This window comes from Sipha flava, unplaced genomic scaffold (assembly GCF_003268045.1).
Source record: "Sipha flava isolate LNK unplaced genomic scaffold, YSA_version1 35_pilon_pilon, whole genome shotgun sequence".
Classification (NCBI taxonomy): Eukaryota; Metazoa; Arthropoda; class Insecta; order Hemiptera; family Aphididae; genus Sipha; species Sipha flava.
In genome coordinates this window covers 114,618-139,449 of record NW_020273057.1, presented here as the reverse complement: position 1 = coordinate 139,449, position 24,832 = coordinate 114,618, and the positions used below count along the sequence as shown (strand labels likewise).

The 24,832-nt window shown below is 30.6% G+C and overlaps 1 protein-coding gene across 1 annotated transcript; it reads left to right on the top strand.

Moving 5' to 3' along the window:
* The first annotated feature begins 1,064 nt into the window (after positions 1 to 1,064).
* Positions 1,065 to 24,760, top strand: LOC112687552 (sine oculis-binding protein homolog). Its single transcript, XM_025560293.1, has 4 exons — positions 1,065 to 1,644; positions 15,551 to 15,743; positions 23,716 to 23,953; positions 24,031 to 24,760. Exons 1-4 carry the CDS (start codon positions 1,570 to 1,572, stop codon positions 24,638 to 24,640), a joined length of 1,116 nt encoding a protein of 371 aa, XP_025416078.1. The 5' UTR covers positions 1,065 to 1,569; the 3' UTR covers positions 24,641 to 24,760.
* Positions 24,761 to 24,832: the final 72 nt, after the last annotated feature.

The following is a 24,832-nucleotide window of genomic DNA, read 5'->3' as shown; positions in this document are numbered from 1 at the left end:
CTCGTCCATAATCATCTTCATGAGATGATTTTGTCTTCGCATAGCATATTCAGCCCACTTCGTGAATTCTTTGGTTTCTGATTACGGAAAAGTCTTTCCAGTTCCTCATTTTTTCTTATTTTCTATTCTCCCCTTTCTCTGTTCTTTACGGGTCCGAACATCACACAAGTATGTAAGGCTCCAGAATTAATATATATCGGGGACTTTTAAATATATAAATTATGACACTTAAATTATTTAACACACAAATTATTATTATTAGTTATTAAAAAACTTAATAACTTTATCAGTAAAAGGTAGTTCCTTGTTTGAATCCGTTATTTAAAACTCTATTGTTCATTGTAATTTTAAAATTATTACTCTTTATATTTTAAAATAAATGTAATTCGTAAAACAAAAACTAAAAAACTTTAAAATTTAGAATTCAGGTGTTCGGCAATAATCATATAATTAAGTATATTGGCCGCCCATTTTCACATTCAAAACTTGTCACGATTTATTTGAACCCTATCCACCTAACCGTCAAAAGCGGACGAAAACCTCATTTTTCTTTTAGTTCATAAAATTGCGTAATCTTATTATTTTTATAAAAAGCTGATTTTAATAATTAAAATTAATTAATAATTATAAATTCAAATTAATATTAATAATATATTAATATATTATTAATTATTATTACAATTATTGTTTGCATTGGATATTTAATTTAAAAAAAAAAAAAAAAATTGTAAAACTATAATATTTCGTAAGTGCAATGTTATGTTTGTAAATTCGAAGTCGTTCGACTTGAAATCCCGTGGCCCTCGGCCTCAGGACGTCACCGTCCGATGGTCGCTTTGTTGCGCCACTGTTTGAACAAGCGAGCGCGCACTGCGAAATCGGCCGATGGCAACACGACGACGTGCACTGACCGTTTTGAAACCGATGCCCACGATCCACCCTGGCCTAGCCCCCGGCGCGCGCCTATTTATAGTCCGGTTGAGCCTCGAACGGGTCCCGCGCGCTTTTACTCGCGCAGCGCCCGCCGCACGCCGCCGCAGCGCACGCACCGCCGCCAAAGCCGCCGCCACGATTTCCCAATACTTGTGCGGAGCCGCGCGACCGGCACGCGCTTTTGGACGCGACACCGATTCGGTTCTCTCCCGTGTCGCAATAATAATAATAATAATAATAAGTAATTCGTCGTCGTCTCGTCTGTGCGGTGTGACGCGTGAGTCGTGTACCGGCACGCAGTGTACGTTGTTAGGTAGCCGCGACGGCTCCGCGTGCGCGTTCGACGTGGTACTAACCGCGATTCTGGTACCTATCTCAACACGTTTACGTTACCCGACCGTTACGGAATAACGTTACCGTTTGAGTTTTTCGCCGATTTCTCATACCTCCTCCCCCCACCCCGTATCAACGTTTTTGTTCCGTTCGTCAATCTCGTTTCGGTAACGGACAAACGACACGGTCTCCGAGAAAAACCGCTGCACCCATAATACCCGTTGTCCATATACTCCTCACCGGTCGTTTTAATAATAGTCTAACGGTACGTACACACTCATCTTTGCCGGGGATCCGCGGAAAATGAACAGAAACGCGCGAAAGAATACGGACCCCAAAGGGTTGGTCAAAAACGAAACGCCGGACGAAGAGATCAAAGTATGTATTACACGACGATAATACTTAAATCATATTAGATTGTAATATTGATTGTATCGTACTACAATCACGTAACACGGTTTACATTTGTAAATATTAAGTTGATGTAAACTCGTACGCTACAAGTCGTTGGGTACTATAAAACTGCCAACGTTGTTTTTGAAATCAAAAATGTTTCGTTTTCGCGCCAAATAACAAAGATTTTCGGTGATTACAAAGTATAAAATCTATCCATTTTTCAATTAAATTTTTTTTTTTTTTTAATGCTATTACATACATATTACTGCTATTAGTTCCGTTGTTTACTAAATTATTTATTTGCCATAACTACTTCAAGTTGTGTTCATTATTATTGCTATTCGCCTTGACCTTAATTATATTATTGATATATTTTTCTATTTCGAACATCAAACCTTAGCACATATGTTTTAATATAACACTTGGAGTAGTCGGGTGTGAAATACAAACTACAAATTATAAATAGAGCTTTGAAGTTGTACACTATTACATTGCCTAACCGAACGTCTTAAAATTACAGTAAATCCAATGAAAAATTAAATCCTAAAAATAGACAAATCTGTGTTCAATATTACACTAATGCCAATTTACACTAAATATAATATAATTGTTTCACATTTCACATAGTTTTCAAAATTGAGTTAGTATGGCCTTATAATGATTGAAAAAAACTGAGAAAATATTTATACCTAATTAAAAAAATTAATTACATGAAAATTAAATTCTAAATAATTATTTTAAATTTGCAAAACATTTTTTTTACATGTAACTATAAAAAAAAGGTGTTTGTATTTATTCCAAACAAAAGCATGTTATAGAATATAAATTAATTTAGTCAGTTTTATTGATCTATGCACATGATATTATATGTATTAAATAATAGTCTTTAAGTAAAATATTCGTACAATTTTTGTTTTTTTTTTAATTACTCGTGGCATCATGGGTAACTAGGACCACAGGTTATAATTATATAGGTAATGAAAATCATTTCATTGTTCGTATGTAAAGTGAAGAATATTAGTTATCAATAGTTGTATATTATTAAATGAGTTAAAACTTATTGAATTCAGTATTATTCAAACTTGAATATCAAATTTAAATGAATGAGAAATTAATCAAATTATCTTATATAGTACTCATAACATGGAAGTTTCGTATTAGTTGTATTAGCATGTATTCTAACCAATGTATTTGAATTAAATTTCATGATATTGTTAACGTATATATAGGTTGAAGTTGTATTGTTAACAAATATGATCTATGATGTTTATATATTAATTTTCATCGATCAATTATTCATTTATGTTTATCTATTAAACGATGAATTATAGTGTTATGTTTCTTTAAAAATTCTGTTTCATGGTATCACCAGATTTCAAGAATCTTTTTACCTCCCTGTTTTGATCGCAACATTTTTCAGAAACATTACATAATAAAAAGCTGTCTTAGATTACCTAGAATTATATTTTTATATAATAATTTCTTATTTTTATGTTTCTTATACTGAGTATCTGTAGACTAACGTAGTCACTTATATATTGAAAATTAATTAACCCACTGTGTTAGTTGTTACACATTGTTTGTATTGTTTATATTTATTTTTTTTATTATGATTGTACTTTTATTTTATTTTACATTTAAATACCCTTTGGCCATCAACGCCAGGCCGTATTGATTTTTCATACAAAATTGTTTACTGGTGAAGCTTTGAACGATCAAGATTTCACTGGTGTAAAATAATATCTATTCTTATTTTTGATCTTAATTAGGTTTAAAATATAATATCAAGAAAGGAGATATAAACCTAATGACTAAAATGTCAATAAATATATGGTATTATAAAAAAAAAAATTGGAATCTTTTTTACTGTACAAAAAATGTTGGTAACTGTAAGGAAACCAACACACATACCAACGCTTTTACCATAGTTTACAATACCATGTTATTAAATTAATTTTTTTACTTATTAATCAACCCATTTTCATTTAATATTTATGTAAGAGAACCATACAAATATATGTTGTATACTAAATGCTAAAAATAAGTCATAAATCATTAAATATTAAACTGACCCGTTTGTTTTATACAGATATTCAAAACGTAAATCATCGTTAATGGGAATTAAAACCTTTGTTCGTTGTAACAAACCAATATGATACAGTATGTTCAGAAAACCAAATAAATTGCATGCTTTAACTAAATGAACTCCGTTAACGCAAACATAGCGAGATAATAAATAAAATGTTTAATAGATTTTCTCATAAAATTCCATGCGTATCGAAAAATATGTGGATGTTGTATGTAGATTATATAATTAGGAAGTCGTTTAAGCAATGAACTAAGCCTACAGGCTCCTCTTCTGCCAAAGAAACCACGGGCTATTGTTAAAACACAGATGTTAAAACAGTATAGTGTACGTCTTTAAAAATACATTTAACATAAATGTACAAACGCTGTTGGCTGGACTTATAACATTCTATATTCAGGAAATTAAAAACATGACATAAATACTCGTAATACGATGAAAGATTTATTTCGGCCAATGCGATGTAACGATTGACATTTAATATTGTAAAAAAAACGTATGACAAACGATAGGATGAGCCTCAATGGTCTCTTGAAGGGTATCGTCTAGATCAATGGTCGGCAACCTTTTTGGACACTTGGGCCACATTGTCACGTTTACAAATTAAAAAGGGTTCGCGGGCCAGACAATACAAAAAATCAGTATGATATTCAATGAAATTTCCTAGTTTTGGAATCTAATGTGGGCCATATAAAAGTGACGTATGGGCCGGATGTGGCCCGTGAACTGCCGGTTGCCGACCACTGGTCTAAATCAATGATTTTCAACTTTTTTCGAATAATGACTCCCAATTTTTATATTTTTATTAATGCGAGCCCTACAAATAATTAATTAATATGAGATTTTTTTTTTAACACGTATACTCGAATAAATATAAAATAAAATGTAAAAAATAAATAAATAGGTAATATGCTAATGTATGTTAACAATTTTCTTGTTTTAATGGGAAACCTATGCTTGAATTTTTGAAACTATACCTATAGTTTCCATATTAGATTTTATATTAGAATCTGCTATTCTTAAATCTGGTTTTTAACCAAATTTCTTATTAAGTATTATATTTGTGACTAAAATTAATTAAATGCACTATAAGGAACGAATATAAAAATAACCACACATTAAATGCCAATCCAATTAAGATGAATGACCACAATAGTTTATGGTTATTAATCATTTATCAGATAAGATTATGCTATGCCCTATTTTATTCGATATGTTATTGTGCATTCGTAATAATTAGATTAAATAAATAAATTTTGATATAAACAACCATTTGTTTTATATTTTTGGGGACCTCCGAACTACTTTTCACGACCTTAAGGTTGAAAATCACTGGTTTCAATGTTTATAGTACTATAATACACTCACTGTATATATATATATATACCGGTATAGCGCACTCGTATTTAAATATTCATATGCACGCCAAGAGCAATAAAAATGTTACGATAAATGTCCAATATAGTTGATAATTATTGATCATTATTATGTGTATTCGATATTCATTATTGTATTACCGTTAAAAACCGTATCCTTCAGGATTTTACCCCTTTTCCTCGTTTTTTTTTTTTTTTTTTTTTTTAATGCCCACCTCCGCACTGTAGCGATGATGTTCGCGCGTGCAATGTAAGTTGATCGTACGGCGACGTCTCGAACTAAACAGTGTGTATTGCGGATCAAATTTCTCTCTTTGGCATGCGCGATACACGCGCACACACGCGCTCAGAAGAAAGTCGAGTAATATGGACCAGTGAGGGGGGAGGGGGAGAAGTGGTTAGCGTGGTGCAAACCGACACTACGATCGAATTACCGACACGAGCCTACCCACTCCGCCGGTTCTTCTCGACGGCCAGCGGGACAGTCTCGAATAAATTGCCCAGGTGATCGGACTCATGATTTATGACTACGTTGGCCGGGCGCCAACAGTATAACGTGCAACTGGGGCCGCGCATCCTACCTAAGGTGACTTGAAATCGCCGCCTTTATCAGAAAATATATGATTTTATTTTTTATTTTTTTAATATCTGGTACCCACGCAAACCTAACGAAAGGAGAAGGTGGTTATAAATTAGAGATCACGACTACACGTGTATCGAACTACACGAGTACCCGTGTTTTTACCTGGGACATTGTTAAGGCCCGTGTAATAAAAATACTCGTGTATACCCGTGAGCTTGAACACTCGTACGTAATAAGTTAAAATCACCAAAAATGTTTAGATACAAAGCATATATATGTAAACGCAATGCAATAAAATTGGCGATAAGATAGCTTTGTGATTGGCTACGCTTTTAATCTTAAATCCAGTTTAAATATTACTCTTTTATACATCATTATACTCATAGTTTACGCCTATATAAAATTATACGATAAACGAATGCATATCTTATTACTTTTTAAGCATAATTGTAAACTATTCATAACATCTTTAAAAGGTAGGTAAGTAATTAAGAGCCATACAATTTGTATTATTAATTAGTCACAAATTAATAATTATAAACATAATACCATATTATTATAAATATTAATATTTAAAATAAATATGAATTCTGAATCAATATGCAATATACACAGGTAATAATAAATAAATACACGGGCTTTAATATATTATTTTGCCCACGTGCCCCGGGCTCCATGTACCCCGCACATTCTTATACCCGTTCACAACCGCAGCCTCTAAAATAAATACGACTATACAGCACGCGACGACACGACCATCGCGTGCTGCACCGCTGAGCCCTGTGCAGGTTATGCAGTTGTTCCGTGTGAAACATTATAAAAATATACGTCGTTAACGTATTGGTTCTGGAAGCAAAAATGATAACCGTAAAGACGAATGTCATTTGATTTGACCTGAAGAAAAAAAAAATTTTCCAAGTTATACTGTAAGTATATTATACTCATATAATATATTAAAGATGGAAGGACAGCATCAAGGAATTATAAGAAGAAATTGATGAGGACTGGGAACAGGCATACGATAGAAAGCGTTGGAAAGAATTAGTTTTGGCGGCCAAAAGTCTAAATGGCTCGTGAAAAGCCTAAAAAAAAAATAAATAAATCTAAATCTCGCGCTCATGCCAAATTCAAGTCATCTCAACTACTATCTGATTACAAACATTTTTCACTTCTTCGCGCTAAATTCAAATTTATTTCCAAACAATGCTTCCGTAACTTTGTCTCGTACAGATTCTTCTCTATTACGTAACCCTCGATATTTTTGGAGTTTCATTAGAAAAAACCGCTCTTCTCCATCTATACCAACATATGTTACACTCCATGGTATACAGAGTAAAACTCCTTCCGATACAGCTAACTTATTTTCTACACATTTCTCTTTTGTGTTCACCCAGCCTTCACAGTCATCATCCCTGACATTACATCCTATCAATAACTTTCCGCTCTCGTCAAATGTCCATTTTTTGATTAGTGACGTCTACCAATGCTTATGTGGCTTTCGTAATATATAGTCTGTTGGTCCAGATGGTATCCAGAGTGACTTTTCATACAAACTTCGTTCTGTTCTAGCAGAACCGTTATGATTATTGCTTAGGCGTTCTATTGACTCGGGCATTTTCCGTCTGCTCTTAAACTTGGTTCATTTAGACTATTATTGAATTTCGGTGATTCTACAGATGTTACAAACTGTCGTCCAATAACTATCTTTTTTTTCGAATTATTATTCATATTATTAATTATTCCTCGATTCGCTCTTCCTTAAATCATATCCTAGTTGATGAGCAGCATGGCTTCCATCCTGGTAGATCAACTGTTACCTGTAACCTTAGCCTTCATTATTATATTTTTGATTCTTTCCGTGATAACTGCCAAGTAATGTAATCTATGCAGATTTTTCAAGGCCTTCGACCGTGTTGATCATAATCATCTTATGTCAACACTTGACTCTATAGGTATAGGTGAACCCCTACTTTCCTGGCTTCGCTCTTATATTACAAACAGGATCTAATAGGTAACTGTTGATTCCATCTCTTCGGACCATTTTACAACCTCTTCAGGTGTATCACAAGGTGCTGTTCTTTTTCCGTTTCTGTTCGCTTTATTCTTTAACTCAGCCGCTTCCATCCTTCAACATGCCGAACTCCTTATATTTGCTGATGATATGAAAATCTTCCACCATATCAAATTCATCTCTGACTGTTATCTACTCCAAAACGACCTTCATTGATTAGTGTCATTGGTTGAATCTTTGGGACTTGCTCTTAATATTCCTAAATGCTCAGTAATGACTTTTTGTCGTATTAATGTTGCGTTAAATTATACTTACTCCGTCAATAATAACCCCTTAAAAATTTGCAATAATTCTGTAAAAGATTTAGGATTTACCCTAACACGTAACCTGTACCCTAATATACATATCCAGATAATCTGTTGAAGGACTCTTAAGATTCTTGGCTTCATAAATTGTGACTCTTCAGATTTTTACTTACTCACTCCATTAAAAACTCTCTTCTGCTCCTTAGTTCGTCCCCTCCTTGAGCATGGAACCATACTCTGGGACCTGTCCACCACCTCTGCATGTAGTATGATTTAAAGGGTTCAAAGAAAATTCCTCCGTCACGCTGCTTACAAATTAAATATATCCTGTCCACCACACGATTACACACCAATCCAACGCCTACTTTCCCTAGAGAGTCTCGCTGACCGTTGTCACTCAGCTAACATGGTATTTCTTTCTAATCTTCTTTCCTCTAAAATTGATAGTTACTATAGAGTCACTATCTCGTGTTTCGTTTAATGTCCCTTGTTGCCGCACACGATCATCTGTTCCGTTCCGCATACCCTTATCGTCCTCAAACTACTATCTTAACTCACCGATCATCCGTCTTATGCGCATTGTCAACACTGACCCTTCATTCTCCTTCTAAAATTGAGCCTCGTTTACTCAGAGTATATACTATTATTTTTTATCATTGTATATTATTTATTCTTGTATTATAGGGTTCGTCCCGTGTTTTTAAATAAAATAAAATAAAAAATATATTGAGCTTGGGATGGTCAAACTGTTTTGCACGTAATGATTCGCTAAGAATAAAATATGTACTTACATGTTAATTTTTTTAAATGTATTTGTAATTAAACATTATATTTATACTTGACAGCTATGCGTACTTAGTGTTGATAAGGTAAACGTATTGAAATCGTATATTTTTTGTAATGCAATAATTAAAACTATAAATCATCAAAAAAATATAGTAATTAATGTAGGTAATGCATTTTCTAGAACCTTGAAGTGAATTGTCTCAATGTGATTGGCAAGTTGATTAATAGCTGAGCAGTTGCTGGCTGCTAAATAAAAGCAATGACATGGCTATCTAAAAAATAAATTGTGAGATTCAAATTATAAAACAATTGATAAAAATTTATTGACTATCGACTTTAAATGTTTTAATTCTATATCAGGAAAAGTAAATTCACCCGAATGAAGTTTATCTGTTAAACTTTTATACAATACTAGGTATTAAAATATATTTATGAAATATTATTTATTATTATTTTGTTATAATTATTTATTAATGTCTGACTAAATAAAGTTTTTTAAAAAATGAAAAAAGCTATACTTTGTTTTAACATAAATATAATATTATTAACATTTTGACTTCATCGTCACTATGAGATTAAAATTTTACCATACCAAACACTACCACATGTTTGTGACCTGGCCATTCCAAATATTCCATCTACGATCGTGGTAAAACGTTATTTCATTATCTCTCCTAGCTTCTTAAACCTTAAACTACAAAAACTTTTAACCTTAAAAACTTGAACTTAATTTTTTTAGATATTACACAATGTTTTCAAATAATGAAATAATGACGGGGTCGTTTGGCTTTCGTCAAATATACAACTGTAACTAAATATTCTTTTCGTTTCTGGTTCTCGCTTTAAAGCCTGAAGTTATTTTAATAAATTATGAACTGTTTATAACCTTATAAATGAACAAATTTATACAAGTTTTGTATTAAGCAATATATATATATATATATAAAGTGAGAGTTCCACTGATCATCATATCAATTCAATACATATTTTTTAACATATTTTTTATTTTCTAAGCAATTTGTTACAATTAGAACACTACGCTTAACAGATGAAATAAAATATGCATGCACAGAACACAGAATAAAGAAACCTCCCATTAGGAATGCTTCAACAAGATAATTATTATATCAAACGTTTATTAAGTAATTATATACTTTTGAAAGTTAGTAAAGAACGAAGAAAACTTAGGTAGTTATTTAATGGTTAAGGCCTGGATTTATAAGCATTTGCATGTTTTATTTTAATTTTAACTTTTAACAGTCCAAAAAAAAACAAGATCATTTTCATGTTTGAATTATATTCAATAGATCCGAAAAACAAACTTTTATTTAGCATATTTTGTCATTTTTTGATATATACTGAATATTTATGTATTTTACGATTTTTCATTACATTATAGTCGAATATCTAAATTTTTCATACCCATTTGTTTTAATATTGTTTGATGGCTTTATCCACATATACCTATGGTTCGTATGGAATTTATTTTCTTATTATCTAATCGTGTCTAGATACAGATAATTCGGTCGGGATAAATTTACATGAACCATATTTTATCATGTTTTCTCCGTTATTCGCAATAATGTGTGTTTTTGTTCTTATTAAAATGTTAAAATACAATCGTCTATTCGTAAATATATTGCAACATTGAGAGAAAATACTTTTGCATCTGACGGGGAATTATTTGTTGTCAACTAAGTGAGATTAAAGTCAACAGTGCAAAGCGTTTTACTGTCGTACTATATTTGAAAACTGATCAACACATCCGAGCTGTTAATCGAAAAGTAAATCGAAATTTTAACAATTATTATCCAACATATAATCAAAATATTTCAAAATTTAGCATAAAGTTCAATTCAACATACATATTAAAATTCAGTTATTTCAACAAGATACTCGTATTTAATTCATTTATTTATTCCATATTAGTTATTTAATTAATTATTTACATTTTTAAAATATATTAATTTAATAAACTTGCATTTTGTTTATTTATTATAAGTGGATATTTCAATGATAATTAGAGCATAAATGTATGCATATTTCGAACGTTATTAGTGCATATAATTCCTGGTCCTATTAAGGATAGAATTTTGTTTTTAATGTGTGGTAACCAAGTAGGTCGGCGGTCAATGTGAATGCCTAGGTATTGAATAAATTGGCATGTAGGTAGACATTGATTATTGAGGAAAAGTGTCCGACATATACCTTGACTGAGAGTAAAGGTACAGTGGATAGACTTGTTTTCATTAATTTTCTCTATACCAGGTTTCGAGAAGATTGAGATTATTTTAGACATACAGAGAAAATAAATAGAGACCTTTGTTGCTTGCTAGGATGACTTCATCATCCGCAAAATCGCCGACTAAAGGTTGTTTAGTATTTGGTTGATCAGAGATGAATATGTTGAAAAATAGTAGAGTAGCAATTGCGCTAGCATTAACACTAACATTAATTCTTATCGGAAAGGAAATGACGGAGCCTACACGCACTAAAAATAATCTGTCTTCTAAGTAGGGTTTAAGAATTAGATCAATGTTTCTCAACCGGTGTGCCGCCGGTTAAATCCAAATGTGTCGCGTAAAGTAATAATATTGAATGACACAAAATATATAAATGTATAAATATTGTTAAGACTATTTAAAAAAATTAATGGGTATTTGATATGATTTCTGTGATGAATAAAAATAGATTATCAGCTATCGACATTAAATAAATGTTATCATTATCATAATTCTAATTGATAAACGTTGGTTTATCAATATTTATTTTTAAACAGTGCATACTATACAGTATATTTATATTTTACACTATCAATTAATTATGAATATTTAATATTACCCATTATTCTTATTTTTATTATTGTGTGTCATAAAGTATGAAATATAATAGTGTGTCGCCATAATACAAAGGTTGAGAAACACTGAATTAGATGATAGTGACTAGGTATCTATTATTTAAATTTATATAGTAAACCTGCGTTCCATACCCTGTGAACGCTAGTGAGAAGTCGAGAAAGGCTTCATTACAGTAGGTTTTCTTCTTAGGCGAATGAGATTTTGTTAACTAGTCTACGTTCTTAGCGTATAATAAAATGGTTATTTCAAAATCTAAATTGAGAGTTGGATTATTTAATATATAAGTTATAATTTTTGAATGGGTTAGCGAAAGATTAAGTATCAATGGACGGTTATAGAATTTATATCCATCCAAAATCCCTTGCTGCAGCATTGTCGTTTCCGTTGACCATATATTTTTCACGTCGTTATATATCTATGTATAGGCTATTAAATACAGGCCCATGAACAAAGAAATTGGGGGAAAAAGCAATATCAATTAATTTGACACATTTTTCAGTTAAACGGGCTTTTTATTTCTTTTTCCACTAATATCAATCACATCAAAATGTTTGCATTTCCTGCAACAACTAGGCCAAGCGGTGTAGATATTTACGTCAAGTATAAAAATAATAATAATAGTTACATATAGGTATATAACAAGTTATTGTGTCCTCACTTTAGGGTTTACAATAACACGTGATATTTCATTATTTCACCCGATCCGTTCTGTGTATGTCACCCAATACCACTACCTTTGGGACGGCGACAACGCGGAGTATAGAGTAAAATGTCTGTAGCAGAAAACGAAAACAGCTTTTAATCAATCCATTTTTGTTTCTCTCTTTTGCAACATGCTCATACCATCAAAATTATATTTCGAGAATTCTGAAACCAAAATATATGGTGACCGACACACATCATATCCACCTACTCCTTTCACCAGGCTTGTTCGACAACGAATCAGACATTTTAATTTTTTTTTTTTTTTAACTCCTACGTGTTTTCAAAATTACTAAAAAGTCCACTTTAATTATATTAGTTTTTATAACTATTATTATGTAGCGAAGCGTCAATCATTTCGAGAATAAATTGAAAATGTAGAAATCTCGTTGTACTACAGCTATACGACTAATTTTATAATCAAATAAGACTTAAATCTCAGTAGACACATAATATCATATCTGCCGTTCTATATTTTATATAAAGAACAAAAAAATATAAGTAACGGAATGTCATAAACTGTTTTTATTACAAAATTCAACAAAATATTATGATTTATTTTAAAAATTATATTTTTAATGTTTCAAGTATACAACAAATAGTGCATGAGTTATTATTCAGTAATTACTCGAATTAATATTTCCGTTTCTCTGTGGTATTTTTAATTTAATCGATTATTTTCACTATATTCGAATACGATATATTATAGTAATCCAATTATTGCTTTTGAGTTTTCGTAGGGAATTTGATTTATATAATTTACCCCGATATCTTATATAAGATTCCAATTTTAATTTTACATTCTTTGAATTTCTTTAAGAAAGAATAAAAATATCTAATCATTTTTAAAATATAATATCATTTTTTTTTTTTTTTTGTATATGATCATAAAAATAAATTAAATTAACTTGTCATTTCTAAGTCAACTAAATCAATTTCGAAATTTTGACGTCAAAGCAGTGTTGGTATGGGTAGTGGCGTATCCAGGATTCATTTAATGGAGGTGTTTTAAAATTTAATAGACTTATAGTAAGTGGGGGTTCTGCCCCTCCCCTACTCCTAACATTTATAAATACCATGTATTTATATAAATTATTATATTAATGAAAATGATTATATTTACATATACCTACGTTTAGTTCAATTATACTGTAATTAAGTTTGCAATTTGGTGAAATATCATAAAATACAGTCGCTGGAGGGTGTTCCAACACCCATATCACCCCCCTAAATACGCCCCTGGGTCTGGGGTATTATTCTCGAAATCGATCGACAGGAAGTCGCATACGAATAAACTTTATTGATTTTGTCGTAGTCGACTACAGAAGGCTATTCTCCAATGCCAACCGACAAAAATTAGTCGTATTTGAGAATATATCGATAAATCATAATCTTGTCGAATAAACCACATTGGTAGAACATAATAATGATTTATTATCATTTATATCAAAAATATTTCCGCCAAAATATGTTGTATTGATACTAATCAAAATTTTATCGTATTATCATCGGATAGTTATTAAAATATTAATAACACAGTATATACTTTAATTTCTTCGTTACTTATTTCTGTAGACTGTAAATTGTAATTACTTTATTTTGTGACTTTTACTAGTAGATAGGTTCAAGTAGTGTGTACTGGTAGACACCTTCAACATTCTATAAAATACTAACGGTTCTATAAACGAAGTGACTAACTCGATTAAATAATTTGTCCAGTTTTTACTCAATATATAAGTTTTGACAAATTCTGTATCCGACAATACAAAAAAAGGATTTATCTTAACATCAAACGGTTGTCCAAAATTTTGCAAAGCTCCTAATCTCTCATCGTTTATCATAGCAAACATCACAGCTTGTTCGTAATCATTTGCATTTTATAATTATTCAATAATTTAACTTTTATTAAAAACTAACTAGTAACTAGATGTCGAATTGTAAATTTAATGCAAACGAAAAATTAAAAATTACTAATCTCTAATAATTATTCTACAGTTTAATGTTTATAAATATATTGAATTTATAGCGCTAGCAAATAAAAAAATCATTCGAATTAATTATGACGAAGTTGAAATAGGCAATAGACAAAATGTCGAACGTTATTCATGTGAGTAATGTTACATCTTATTTCAAGAATACCATTAAACACGAATCGATCGAGTTTTATTTTTGTCAAATGCGGCAGATTTCGAGAATAAGTTCCCTGGTACTTAAAGGGCCCCGAATACATTTCTTCAGAAGGGTCTCCAAAAAATGTCATCTTATAAAATGATAAAATGATAAAAATGAGTTTATAATAGTGCAAAATAATATTATTTTTCAATGGTGCCTTATTTAAAATACACGAACAATTAAGTTAGTTAAATAGTATATTATAATACTAAAATGTTAAATAAATAATATAAATATGTATTACCCTATAATATACAACTTAATATTTGTTTAAATGATCTACAAATTGTACAATTTAATTTTTTTAGTTCACTTCAGGCCGTCAGTAATTACAACTATATCAAACTGATTGTAAAAATATCAATTATAATGATTATTATGATAATTTATTATTCTTTAGAAATAAGGTACCCTCGACATAAATTCGTCCGGGGACACCGGACGCGGTCGTGGCCTAGCCACAAAATAACCCCACTAAATATTATACTTATGTAAACTAAATTTGATTTTTTAAACATTTTCATCTACTTCAAAATATATAGTTTTTCGTATATTACCACATAATTTTCCCAATACAGTACTTAAATAACAGCTTTTGCAGTTCACAACACATATGAAATAACTGACATAATAGCAACATTAGTAAATATTATTACTTAAATTATATATGTATTACTTCATTTCTTTATTAATTAATCATTTATTAATTACAACTAATACATATTACAAAAAACCATTAAATATACAGTTACTATGTACTCTATATATAAATTAACCTTAAAAATAACATTAGTGTATAATATCAGTTATCACTTATCAGTATTAACATTACAATATATTTTATAGACATCATACATAAATATGTATACTATCATTGATTATAAATAATATATAATACTATATTTATAATCAATGGTACATATAATAATGATATATATATATATATATATATATATATCACATGTAACCTTTGTTTCTATTGCTTATACTATTATAATATATTTTGTAGGAGTATGTAAAAACGACAATGAATGAAATGCTCGGCTGGTATGGATATGATAAAATTAATTCTAAAGACTGTTCGCTACAAAGTATGAATCTAGTTAAAATCAGAGAAAAATATAGAGATCGATCCAAAAGCACAGAATCAGACACTTCATCGGACGAATACAACTGTCCGCAATCACCGACAACAGTGCCGAGTAATTTATTTTAATTAATAATACATTCTAGAATTATTATTATAATTGATTTAACATAAATAACATTAATATTTAAAAAAAACTAACCTTACAAATGACACATTTTTACAATATTTATAATTTATAGATAATTTGAAAATATGCAAATATTCTTATGTTATATGATAAATTCGTAATATTCCGTTTCAATAATGTTGCAGTAATAACAGCGGCCATAGAACTTGATTGATAACGTAAATAATTGCCCCAATTAAGTATATTTTATTTAAAGTCAGAAAAAGCGAGAGAATAAACAAAGATGGATATTTTCTGTTTACATGGTATTCTGAACACTATTTCTAACAATAAAACATATCCACATAAATAAATATGGTAACTTAAATAGCAGAACGATTACACAAAATTATTTTCAGTGTTATCAATTAGAAAGTTTCCACGTTATGGAATTTAAAAACGATTTATTTTAAACTATAAACGCTATAACCCTTCGGTTTTTATTATGATAGCCATATGATGACATAAGAGCCTTTTTTTATTTACTCTTACAGTCTTACCATAGGAGCAGTAGGGTGTGCTCTTTCTGTCCCTGAACAATTTAAAAAGATTTTTAAGAACTGAACAGTCCAAGCTGTGCCGTATAATGCTCAATAAAAAATAAGTTGGTTATTCAAAAAGTGAATTACCAAGCTAATATTTTCTGTGTTTCAATAGGTATGTGTTATTAAAGTATTAATATATTTTATGGGAAGATGTACTATTATATACAAGATATCAACAGAGGTCAATGGTTAAATTTGTCTTTGAGGAAAAATTTAAAAAAATAAGCTAAATAGTCATGTATAGACCGTTTGTAAAAAAAAATTAAGGTGGTAATGAAATTCGCTGCCCCTGATTTGAAACTCTGCGCACGCCCATGAGTCTTACGCATCTTGCATTTTAATCGGTAGAGCTCATGAATCTCTTGACGCGGTGAAACATGATTACTACCATTTTATATAAAAAAAAACAATACGATTGCGCCTAGCTAATTAGCTCGATAGCGCTCCGTGAAATATAAGGTCTTATATTATAATATTTAAAAATACAGTCGGAGTGTAAAACTCAAAGTTTATGTTAGGTTAGATTATCATTTTAACAATTTTCCTTCTCAATTTTACAGGCTTAGGACCAGTGTTGGGATTTATCTAGATAAATTTATCTAGATAGATTTTTTGTCATCTTTTATCTTATCTAGATAAATAACGTAAAGTTATCTAATTACTTATCTAAGATAACATTTTTACTTATCTAGATAATTGTCTGTATTCTTGCCAAAATTAGAGTTATTTTTATTCTTGTACGGAGACGAATCCAACAAATCAGAGATCATCAAAATCGGTCCAGCCGTTCTTGAATTATAAATTCTGTAAATAACCTGACTTTCTTTTATACATATAGATTTTGTATTCATAATCATAATTCGTGTATTATTAATAAGTAATTATTATTTCTTGGTATGACATTTTGTTTGTATTTTCATGTCAGGAAAATATTTTTGGTATTTTTAAACTTGATTTCATATTTTTCCATGGAAGTTCCAAATATAGTAGGTATTTGAATTTAGTATACACATGTTACTCATACGCTGAATAGTCATTACTTCACTCTTGCAAACCATAAAGTCGTAACTACTCATAAAATAATGAAAATCATCAAATTAATTTTATATGGAAAACAATATTGTTAACTTAAAATAATTTTTTATATATTCTGTATTCATCCTGATACGTACAGAGCAATTTTAATTTTTTTTTTTTTTGTGTAACATTTTAGAGATTAGCTGTCATTAAATATTGTACGTTATCATAAATACTGCTTAATAGTACACTACATTACTCCAATAAACACTAAACATCTAGGTACCTATTAATAATAATGATTATAATCAGGGACTTATTTAAGGGGTGGGCCCATGGGGCCCGTGCCCCTCCCCCATTCACTGTATTTTATACTTTAATTATTATTATAGGCCCTTTTATTTTTCACGCACAGGTACACGGTGAAATACTGGAATATCAGTATAGTATAGTATCATGATAATATGATACTATCGATTAAATGGATTAGCATTGCTTAATATACACCCTGAAATAATTATAAAACCTGAAGAAGTAGTTGATACATATGCTAATAAACACCCCAGACATCAAAATATCTTTTTTTTTATCTAAATAAAAATGAAATTATCTTTATCTAGATGAATTTGGACATATTATTTTCCATCTTTATCTAGATAATTTTTGCATTATCTATTCCCAACACTGCTTAGGACTGATAACAAAATTAAATTGTTGGCTTGGTTAAAAATTGTTTCTCATAGATATATTGGTACACATTACATATACTTTTTAAAACTATTAATGCATTTGTTTTTTTAATCAATAAAATAATAATATTTGTCCAAATATACGTAATATATAAAACCACGAAAACTAATAAATTACATTTTTTTTAATTATAATATTTGTCCATATATACATGAAATAACTCAATAAATCACGAAGCTACTAATTACAATTTTGTGGCACAAAATTGTGGTTCCATTTTATTCATATATTCTAACATAGAAATTTCATTTTATTCTAATTTTGTCCAAGTGTGCATTATAAATTTAAATTTGTTTTCTTGTTCTTTTCGAGGTTTGTTTATATGATTTTCTTTAATACTTTTAATTTTTAAATAAGTTTCATTTTGGATGTCTAATAATATATTAATAACTTCATAAATAGAAGGATGTGAAGTATAAAACACTGTGATTTATAATGTCGGTGGAATGATTCTGGTCCATTGGTCGTTTTAGCTTCTTCTGAAGGTTTATCAGTCCATATAATTGGTGGAAAATTCGCATCAGGGTATATATAATTGACAAATATATATTCCGTAAAATCAAAGTTATCGGTTGGAGCATTTACAATTAAACACGAAAAAGTATCGCCGACCGCATTTTCAGATAAATAACCAAGAGCGAAAAAACATTTTAACCAAAAACCTATTTCTAATTTTGAATTGTATTATTTTAATAATTTGTTATTGCTTTGAATTTTCCAAAACCAACTTTGACCTAAATGGAATCTACAGATTATAATTTTACTATTTGCAAAGACTTATTTAATAACATTTTGTGCGTTTTTTTTTAAATCAAAATGAAAATTAGAATTAGCCAATGATATTAATTAATTTATGCCTGTCAACATAATTTTGTAATCGTACGCCACATATCTACATAAGCTTCCGTTGATTTTGACGTCATAAAACAGTAAATTTAAGGAACATAAAAACTTTTTTCTAACGAATGTATTGTATAAAGTTGATCGTAGAATTTTGGGGAATGTGAAAATGTGCCATCAGTAAAAATATGAGCCAAACGACTTAATACATCAAGATTAGTCGGACTAGTGAATATAACTATTTGAAATTTCTTCAATTGGGCAAACATATACCCCTGTATTAGTTTTAAGAGTATCACGTAAGTTAAATATTTTCAATTTCGATTCTTCCAGTGATTTTGGAATCGTTGATAATTTCTTTTTACGGAAGTCATACATATTTTTCCTTCATAACTTAACATCAGAATGAACGGTATGTAAATCATTTTCTGTACTACGTACCTAGTTCTTGTGTAATTATTTTATTCGGTCTCGTAAATAAGTCGTTTTCACATTTTCTTTTTATTCTGGAATTTATTATTTGTCTTCAAACTATGTTTTCTAAAATTATGTTGTGATTGTGTTCATTGAGTACGCTAAGAACTTTTGTCACATCATTGTCAATATAAATACTCGATGGACATTTTATGTTATTACTCCGATATCAAATACTGTCTATGTTTTTAAGTACTGTATATTCTCTATATTTATATCATTAACTAAAATACATGGCTTACCTTTTTCAGTATCAAAATTTTTTTAAATAGTTAAATCCATTTTTACACTTGTTAATTTCACAATATCACACTTTACGAAAAACTTTATAAAAAAAAATCAACTCAAGTCACAACAACCAACAGTCAACTGAAGTTTAAATTTAAAATCCGAGTGTAATGCATACCACAGATATTTACAGATAAGATAAATTAATAATAAAATATTATTTCGATATGGAGTGCTTACTACTCGTACACATACAATATAACTAATAATAATAATAAATTTACTAAAATGGCAAGTTATCATATAGTATTATAGTATGTAAATAAATAAATATGTGTTTTCAGTCATATAGGACATAAAGCCTGTGTTGGAAAGAAAAATTGTTAAAATGATAATCTAACCTAACTTAAACTTTGAGTTTTACACTCCGACTGTATTTTTAAATATTATGTTTGAAAATTGTTTGAAAGTCAAGACCTTATATTTCATGGAGTGCTATCGAGGTAATTTGCATTTTTTATAGGTAAAAAGGTAAAACCGGGTGTTATCGAGCTAATTAGCTGGGCGCAATCATGTTGTGTTTTTTTCGTATAGAAAGGTAGGAGAGGCGCAATTGTATTACAGCCCTTTTGACGAATACCTATCATTTTATACCTCTGATTTATAGTAATTATTATTTTGTATGGAAATAACATAATTGCAAAGCGTACAGGTATATACTTAAGTCGAGCCCATATCCCTTTGAATTTTTTTTAGTGTATCTTCAGATCTATAAAACATTGAATTCAAATTTTTAATGAAAGTTATTCAAAGGTAAATGTAAAAAAAATCAATCATGTGCCCTATTTATAGTAACTTTATATTGTACATGGTTCATATTTTTTTGATAGCGTTAAAAACAACACGCCAACGACAATGAATACGGCAGGGGTGCAATTTCTAAGAAAAATCTGAGGATACTAATGCTTCCACGAAAAATTACTGATACAAACTTGTAGAGTCATTTACCCATTATATTCAACCACTGATTAGGATATTGCAAGTAAATTTAAAACGTAACCATAATCATTTCGATGGTTAATCTGAAAAATTATTAATTAAATATTTATTATTTATAATAGGAAACACCTATACCCTGCCAGAGTACGTTTATGTTTATTCTAAAGAAAAAATGATTATAAATAGATAAATTACACCGGACTTCATTTTTCAAAACATTTGTAATACATTTTACGGTGCCTAGAAAATCTTATTGTTAACACAACAACAATAATTTAAGGACGCTATATTTAAAATTTGGGAGAGGGAGGTTCTAAGGTTATAAGCAGATCAAGTCTCTTCCAGATCGCACCAATCTACAGTGTCTGGGTTGTGTGTACTACACATTTTTATATGTATGTATTATAACATCGTAATAGCGTCTAATAAACTATTTCGTATTTTGTCTTCGAGCATAAATATATTACGGTGTGCATGTGTCGCTGTTACGATGAGTGCTGTATTACCATGCGCATGGTTATAGTTATTTTTGGTATCGACCAAAAACATAACATGCGAAGCCAGTGAATGTAAAGTAGCTCATTCGTCGAGACGACTGCAATGATTATAACAGTAATAAGTGTAGTATTCGAATATTACATGGTGTGCTTTACGACGTAGCGTGTGCACGTGTGTGTGTGTATATATATATATATATATATATATATATATATCTCCGAAAACTGAGCTCGACGGCGCGTCGCGACACAACAAAGACTCGTCGTTGTCGCCGTTGACGTAATACAATATTGTTCGGGCGTAAAAAGCGCTCTCGGATGTCTCATATAACGGAAATAAGGGTCATCTCTAAAGAGTACAGCCCATCTCTCACATGATCCTGCAGCATCCGACGATGTATTCGTGTTTAGAGAATATTCAACGGCGTGTGCGTTTTTAAGTTCAACACAATACATACTCACCGTCAGTGGCGTACATTCGATCTTGATCGGGGGGGGGGGGGGGGGGGGAAAAACAAAAATAATCATTATCTTTTTTTTTCGTTGAACAGATAAATAACTGCTATAAATAGATATTATTTTATACAACTTTTTTTACCAATTTACAGTTTACTTTTACATTACAGTAAATTAATAGCTATTGGAATATAAAAACAGCATGGTTAACAAAACTTTTCAAACACCTATCAATATAATCATTTAATTATCATAATATTTGTATAGTTGTATATTTTAAATTCAAAACGTAATAATAAAACTACGAATATATTACAAGTCATCAATAATAAAACAGTTTTCTTTTTTTTTTTTGGCCCTGGGGGGGTTTGAACCGGGAAACCCCCTCTGTATATACGTCACTGCTCACCGTATGCATGTGTTTATATAATTATACACACTCGTCGCGTAAGCAGTTTTATTTTGCGATTGTGTTGCACGTGCATGCGTATTACGTATGTGTGACGTACATGAAGAGCACGTATAATTTATAGAGCGTACATAGTTCGTTTGCTGCAAATACAGTCTTGTTTTTCGCTATAAAAACGTCCATATTATACTAGATCCACATCGGGTCTAGTTTTTGTTTTGTTTCCGTTTTTAAAACTGTTTAGATTGTGTTTGTCCCGCTTGTGCTAAGGTTGAATTCATATTTTGTTTTCTATACATGGTATGAGATCTTGGCATTAGAACTGCATCGAACAACAGTTAAAAACACCCAACAATACTAACAAAAAAGAATAAATAAATATTATATGCATAACTGAAAAAAATACACGTCAATAATATATGGTCATTATTTACTCGCCAACTATATTAGATCGACTGCATATCCCATATATGCTTCTGTGCGTCTAATAGATTTTTTTTATTGCCTTTATCGGTAACATTACAGCTATACAATTAATCATTATTATGATATAAATAAAATTAATTTAGAAAGCCATCACTAATAATAAATTGAATGAAAGCTTTGGTGGTTGTGGGTGAACGAGAATTAAGAAGAAGATGGATATCTGGACGGAGGTAATCCAGGGCTGTAAAAAATGAGACGTCTACTAGAAAGTAGAGAAGAGCAATTAAATAAGAAGTAATTTAGATTACAAGTAGCTTCTTCATAATGAAGAGTATAAATAGAAGACGAATTTAAGGAACGACGGTAGAAGTGGTAGGGAACTAGATTGTATCTGATTTTGAAACGAGTGAAGGTGACAATTAGGAACGTCTAAGTATAAATCAAAATATGTTGGAAGAAAATGATGAGTGCCATTAAAAAAAGTAAGCTGTACTGCGCATGCGTGTACCGCAAGAATTAAAAATTTGAAAATTGTTAAAAAATGTGTATTTCAGAAGGGGGTTCTGAATTATAGGGGATAAGCCCTCCGAAATATTAAATTCAATAAAAGGTCACCTAGCTGAGATATTTAGTGATAGGTACCTGAAATTATGATCACACTACATATTATGTAGTTGGGCCAGAGGATCATTGTTTAAGACAGTGGTTACCAAACTGTGAGACACGCGGAAAATATTAATATTGTATATTGCATTACCATATATTATTTGATCGAAAATAATCAGCTTACATTAAAATAATAAAAAAATTTATTGGAAGGTGTGGTTAATTTATTTTTTTGAGGATGCATGACCCAAAAAAGTTAAGGAATCACTGGTATAGAGTTTGAAACATCCTAGCCACACCACTCGTTATATAGGTGAGACAACTCGCCTGTTCAAATCAAACGTATCATTTGGGTTCCAACCATCCGTTAATTCGGATTTATTGGGAAGTAAATATTTTCCTTTTACCCGTAAAATCATGTATACAACATATACCTACATAAATTCTTGACAAAGTAAAACAATAGGAAATTAGTGAGCTGACTTAGCACAAGTGACCCAACAATTAGTTATAAATCTTACTGTATAAATTTTTGTCCAAGTTATTATTGAGTTAATTGAAATTATCTTAATTTGATCTATATAATTAATTCACAATTTATAAATATCCCAAGCTGCGCGCACTTTGTTTTAATATCGAAACATATTATAGTTATTCGATGGTTTATACAGATTCATCAGTTCAACAAATGATGTGCGGATGGTGTGACATAACACTAGAGACCAAAGCATTAACATTCCGCACGGCAGAATCTGATAATGAAAAAGTGTTCTGTTCTGAACAATGTTTCTCGCAGTACCGTCGAGCGAACTTCAAGCGAAATAAAACGTGCGACTGGTGCAGACATCTGAGACACACGGTCAACTGTGTGGACTTCCAAGACGGCGATCATCAACTACAATTCTGCAGGTGACAAACGTAAAGAGTTTTTAATTTGATTAACACTTGTATGGTACCCGCCAATATATGATGTTTCCTGTTCGCAGTGATAAGTGTTTAAACCAGTATAAAATGAACATATTTTGTAAAGAAACTCAAGCACAGTTGGAGCTTCACCCTCATCTACAGAACGCGTTACTACCAGAAAACCTTTACAAAACCTTGGAGCCCAGCTTGCCACTTATTACACCTGACTTGTGGCTACGTGATTGTCATTCACCACCACTTGCAGACCGGTCACAGTCTCCCCAAAGGCCACATTCCCCTTCTACACCAGGCCCAGCAGTTCCTCAGCTACGAGTGTCTAATAAACTTTTTGACCGCCAATCTCGAAAACGAAAAAGAACCACGGCCGAAGATGTACCACCCCATGTTTATCCTCAGTTTCCATCGCATACACCGGTTTACTGTACTCCGCCACCACTATGTGAACCGGCGTTCACACAATCTCAAACATCAAATAATAATACACCAAGCAGTAATGCATCACCACCACCACTCTACCCGTTAAACTTGCCACCATCACTGTTGCCACCACCCATGATTTTAGTGCCATATCCAATTATGCTACCAATACCAATACCTATTCCAATACCTATACCTTTACCATTTTTACAAAAACAGTGCGATAGTAACAGTAACGAAGAAAAAAAATGATAAAAAAACATAATAACTGTGTACATTATGAAATAGAGGTTAAAATATTGGAATATCAGGAACAAATTAATATAAACAATATAATTATATGTATTACTATATGTCAGTATAAATTGTAATCAACATTAGATTAATTTTTTTTTACTATTATAATATGCAATTAATATTTGTTTGTGGATCAGATAAACTTGA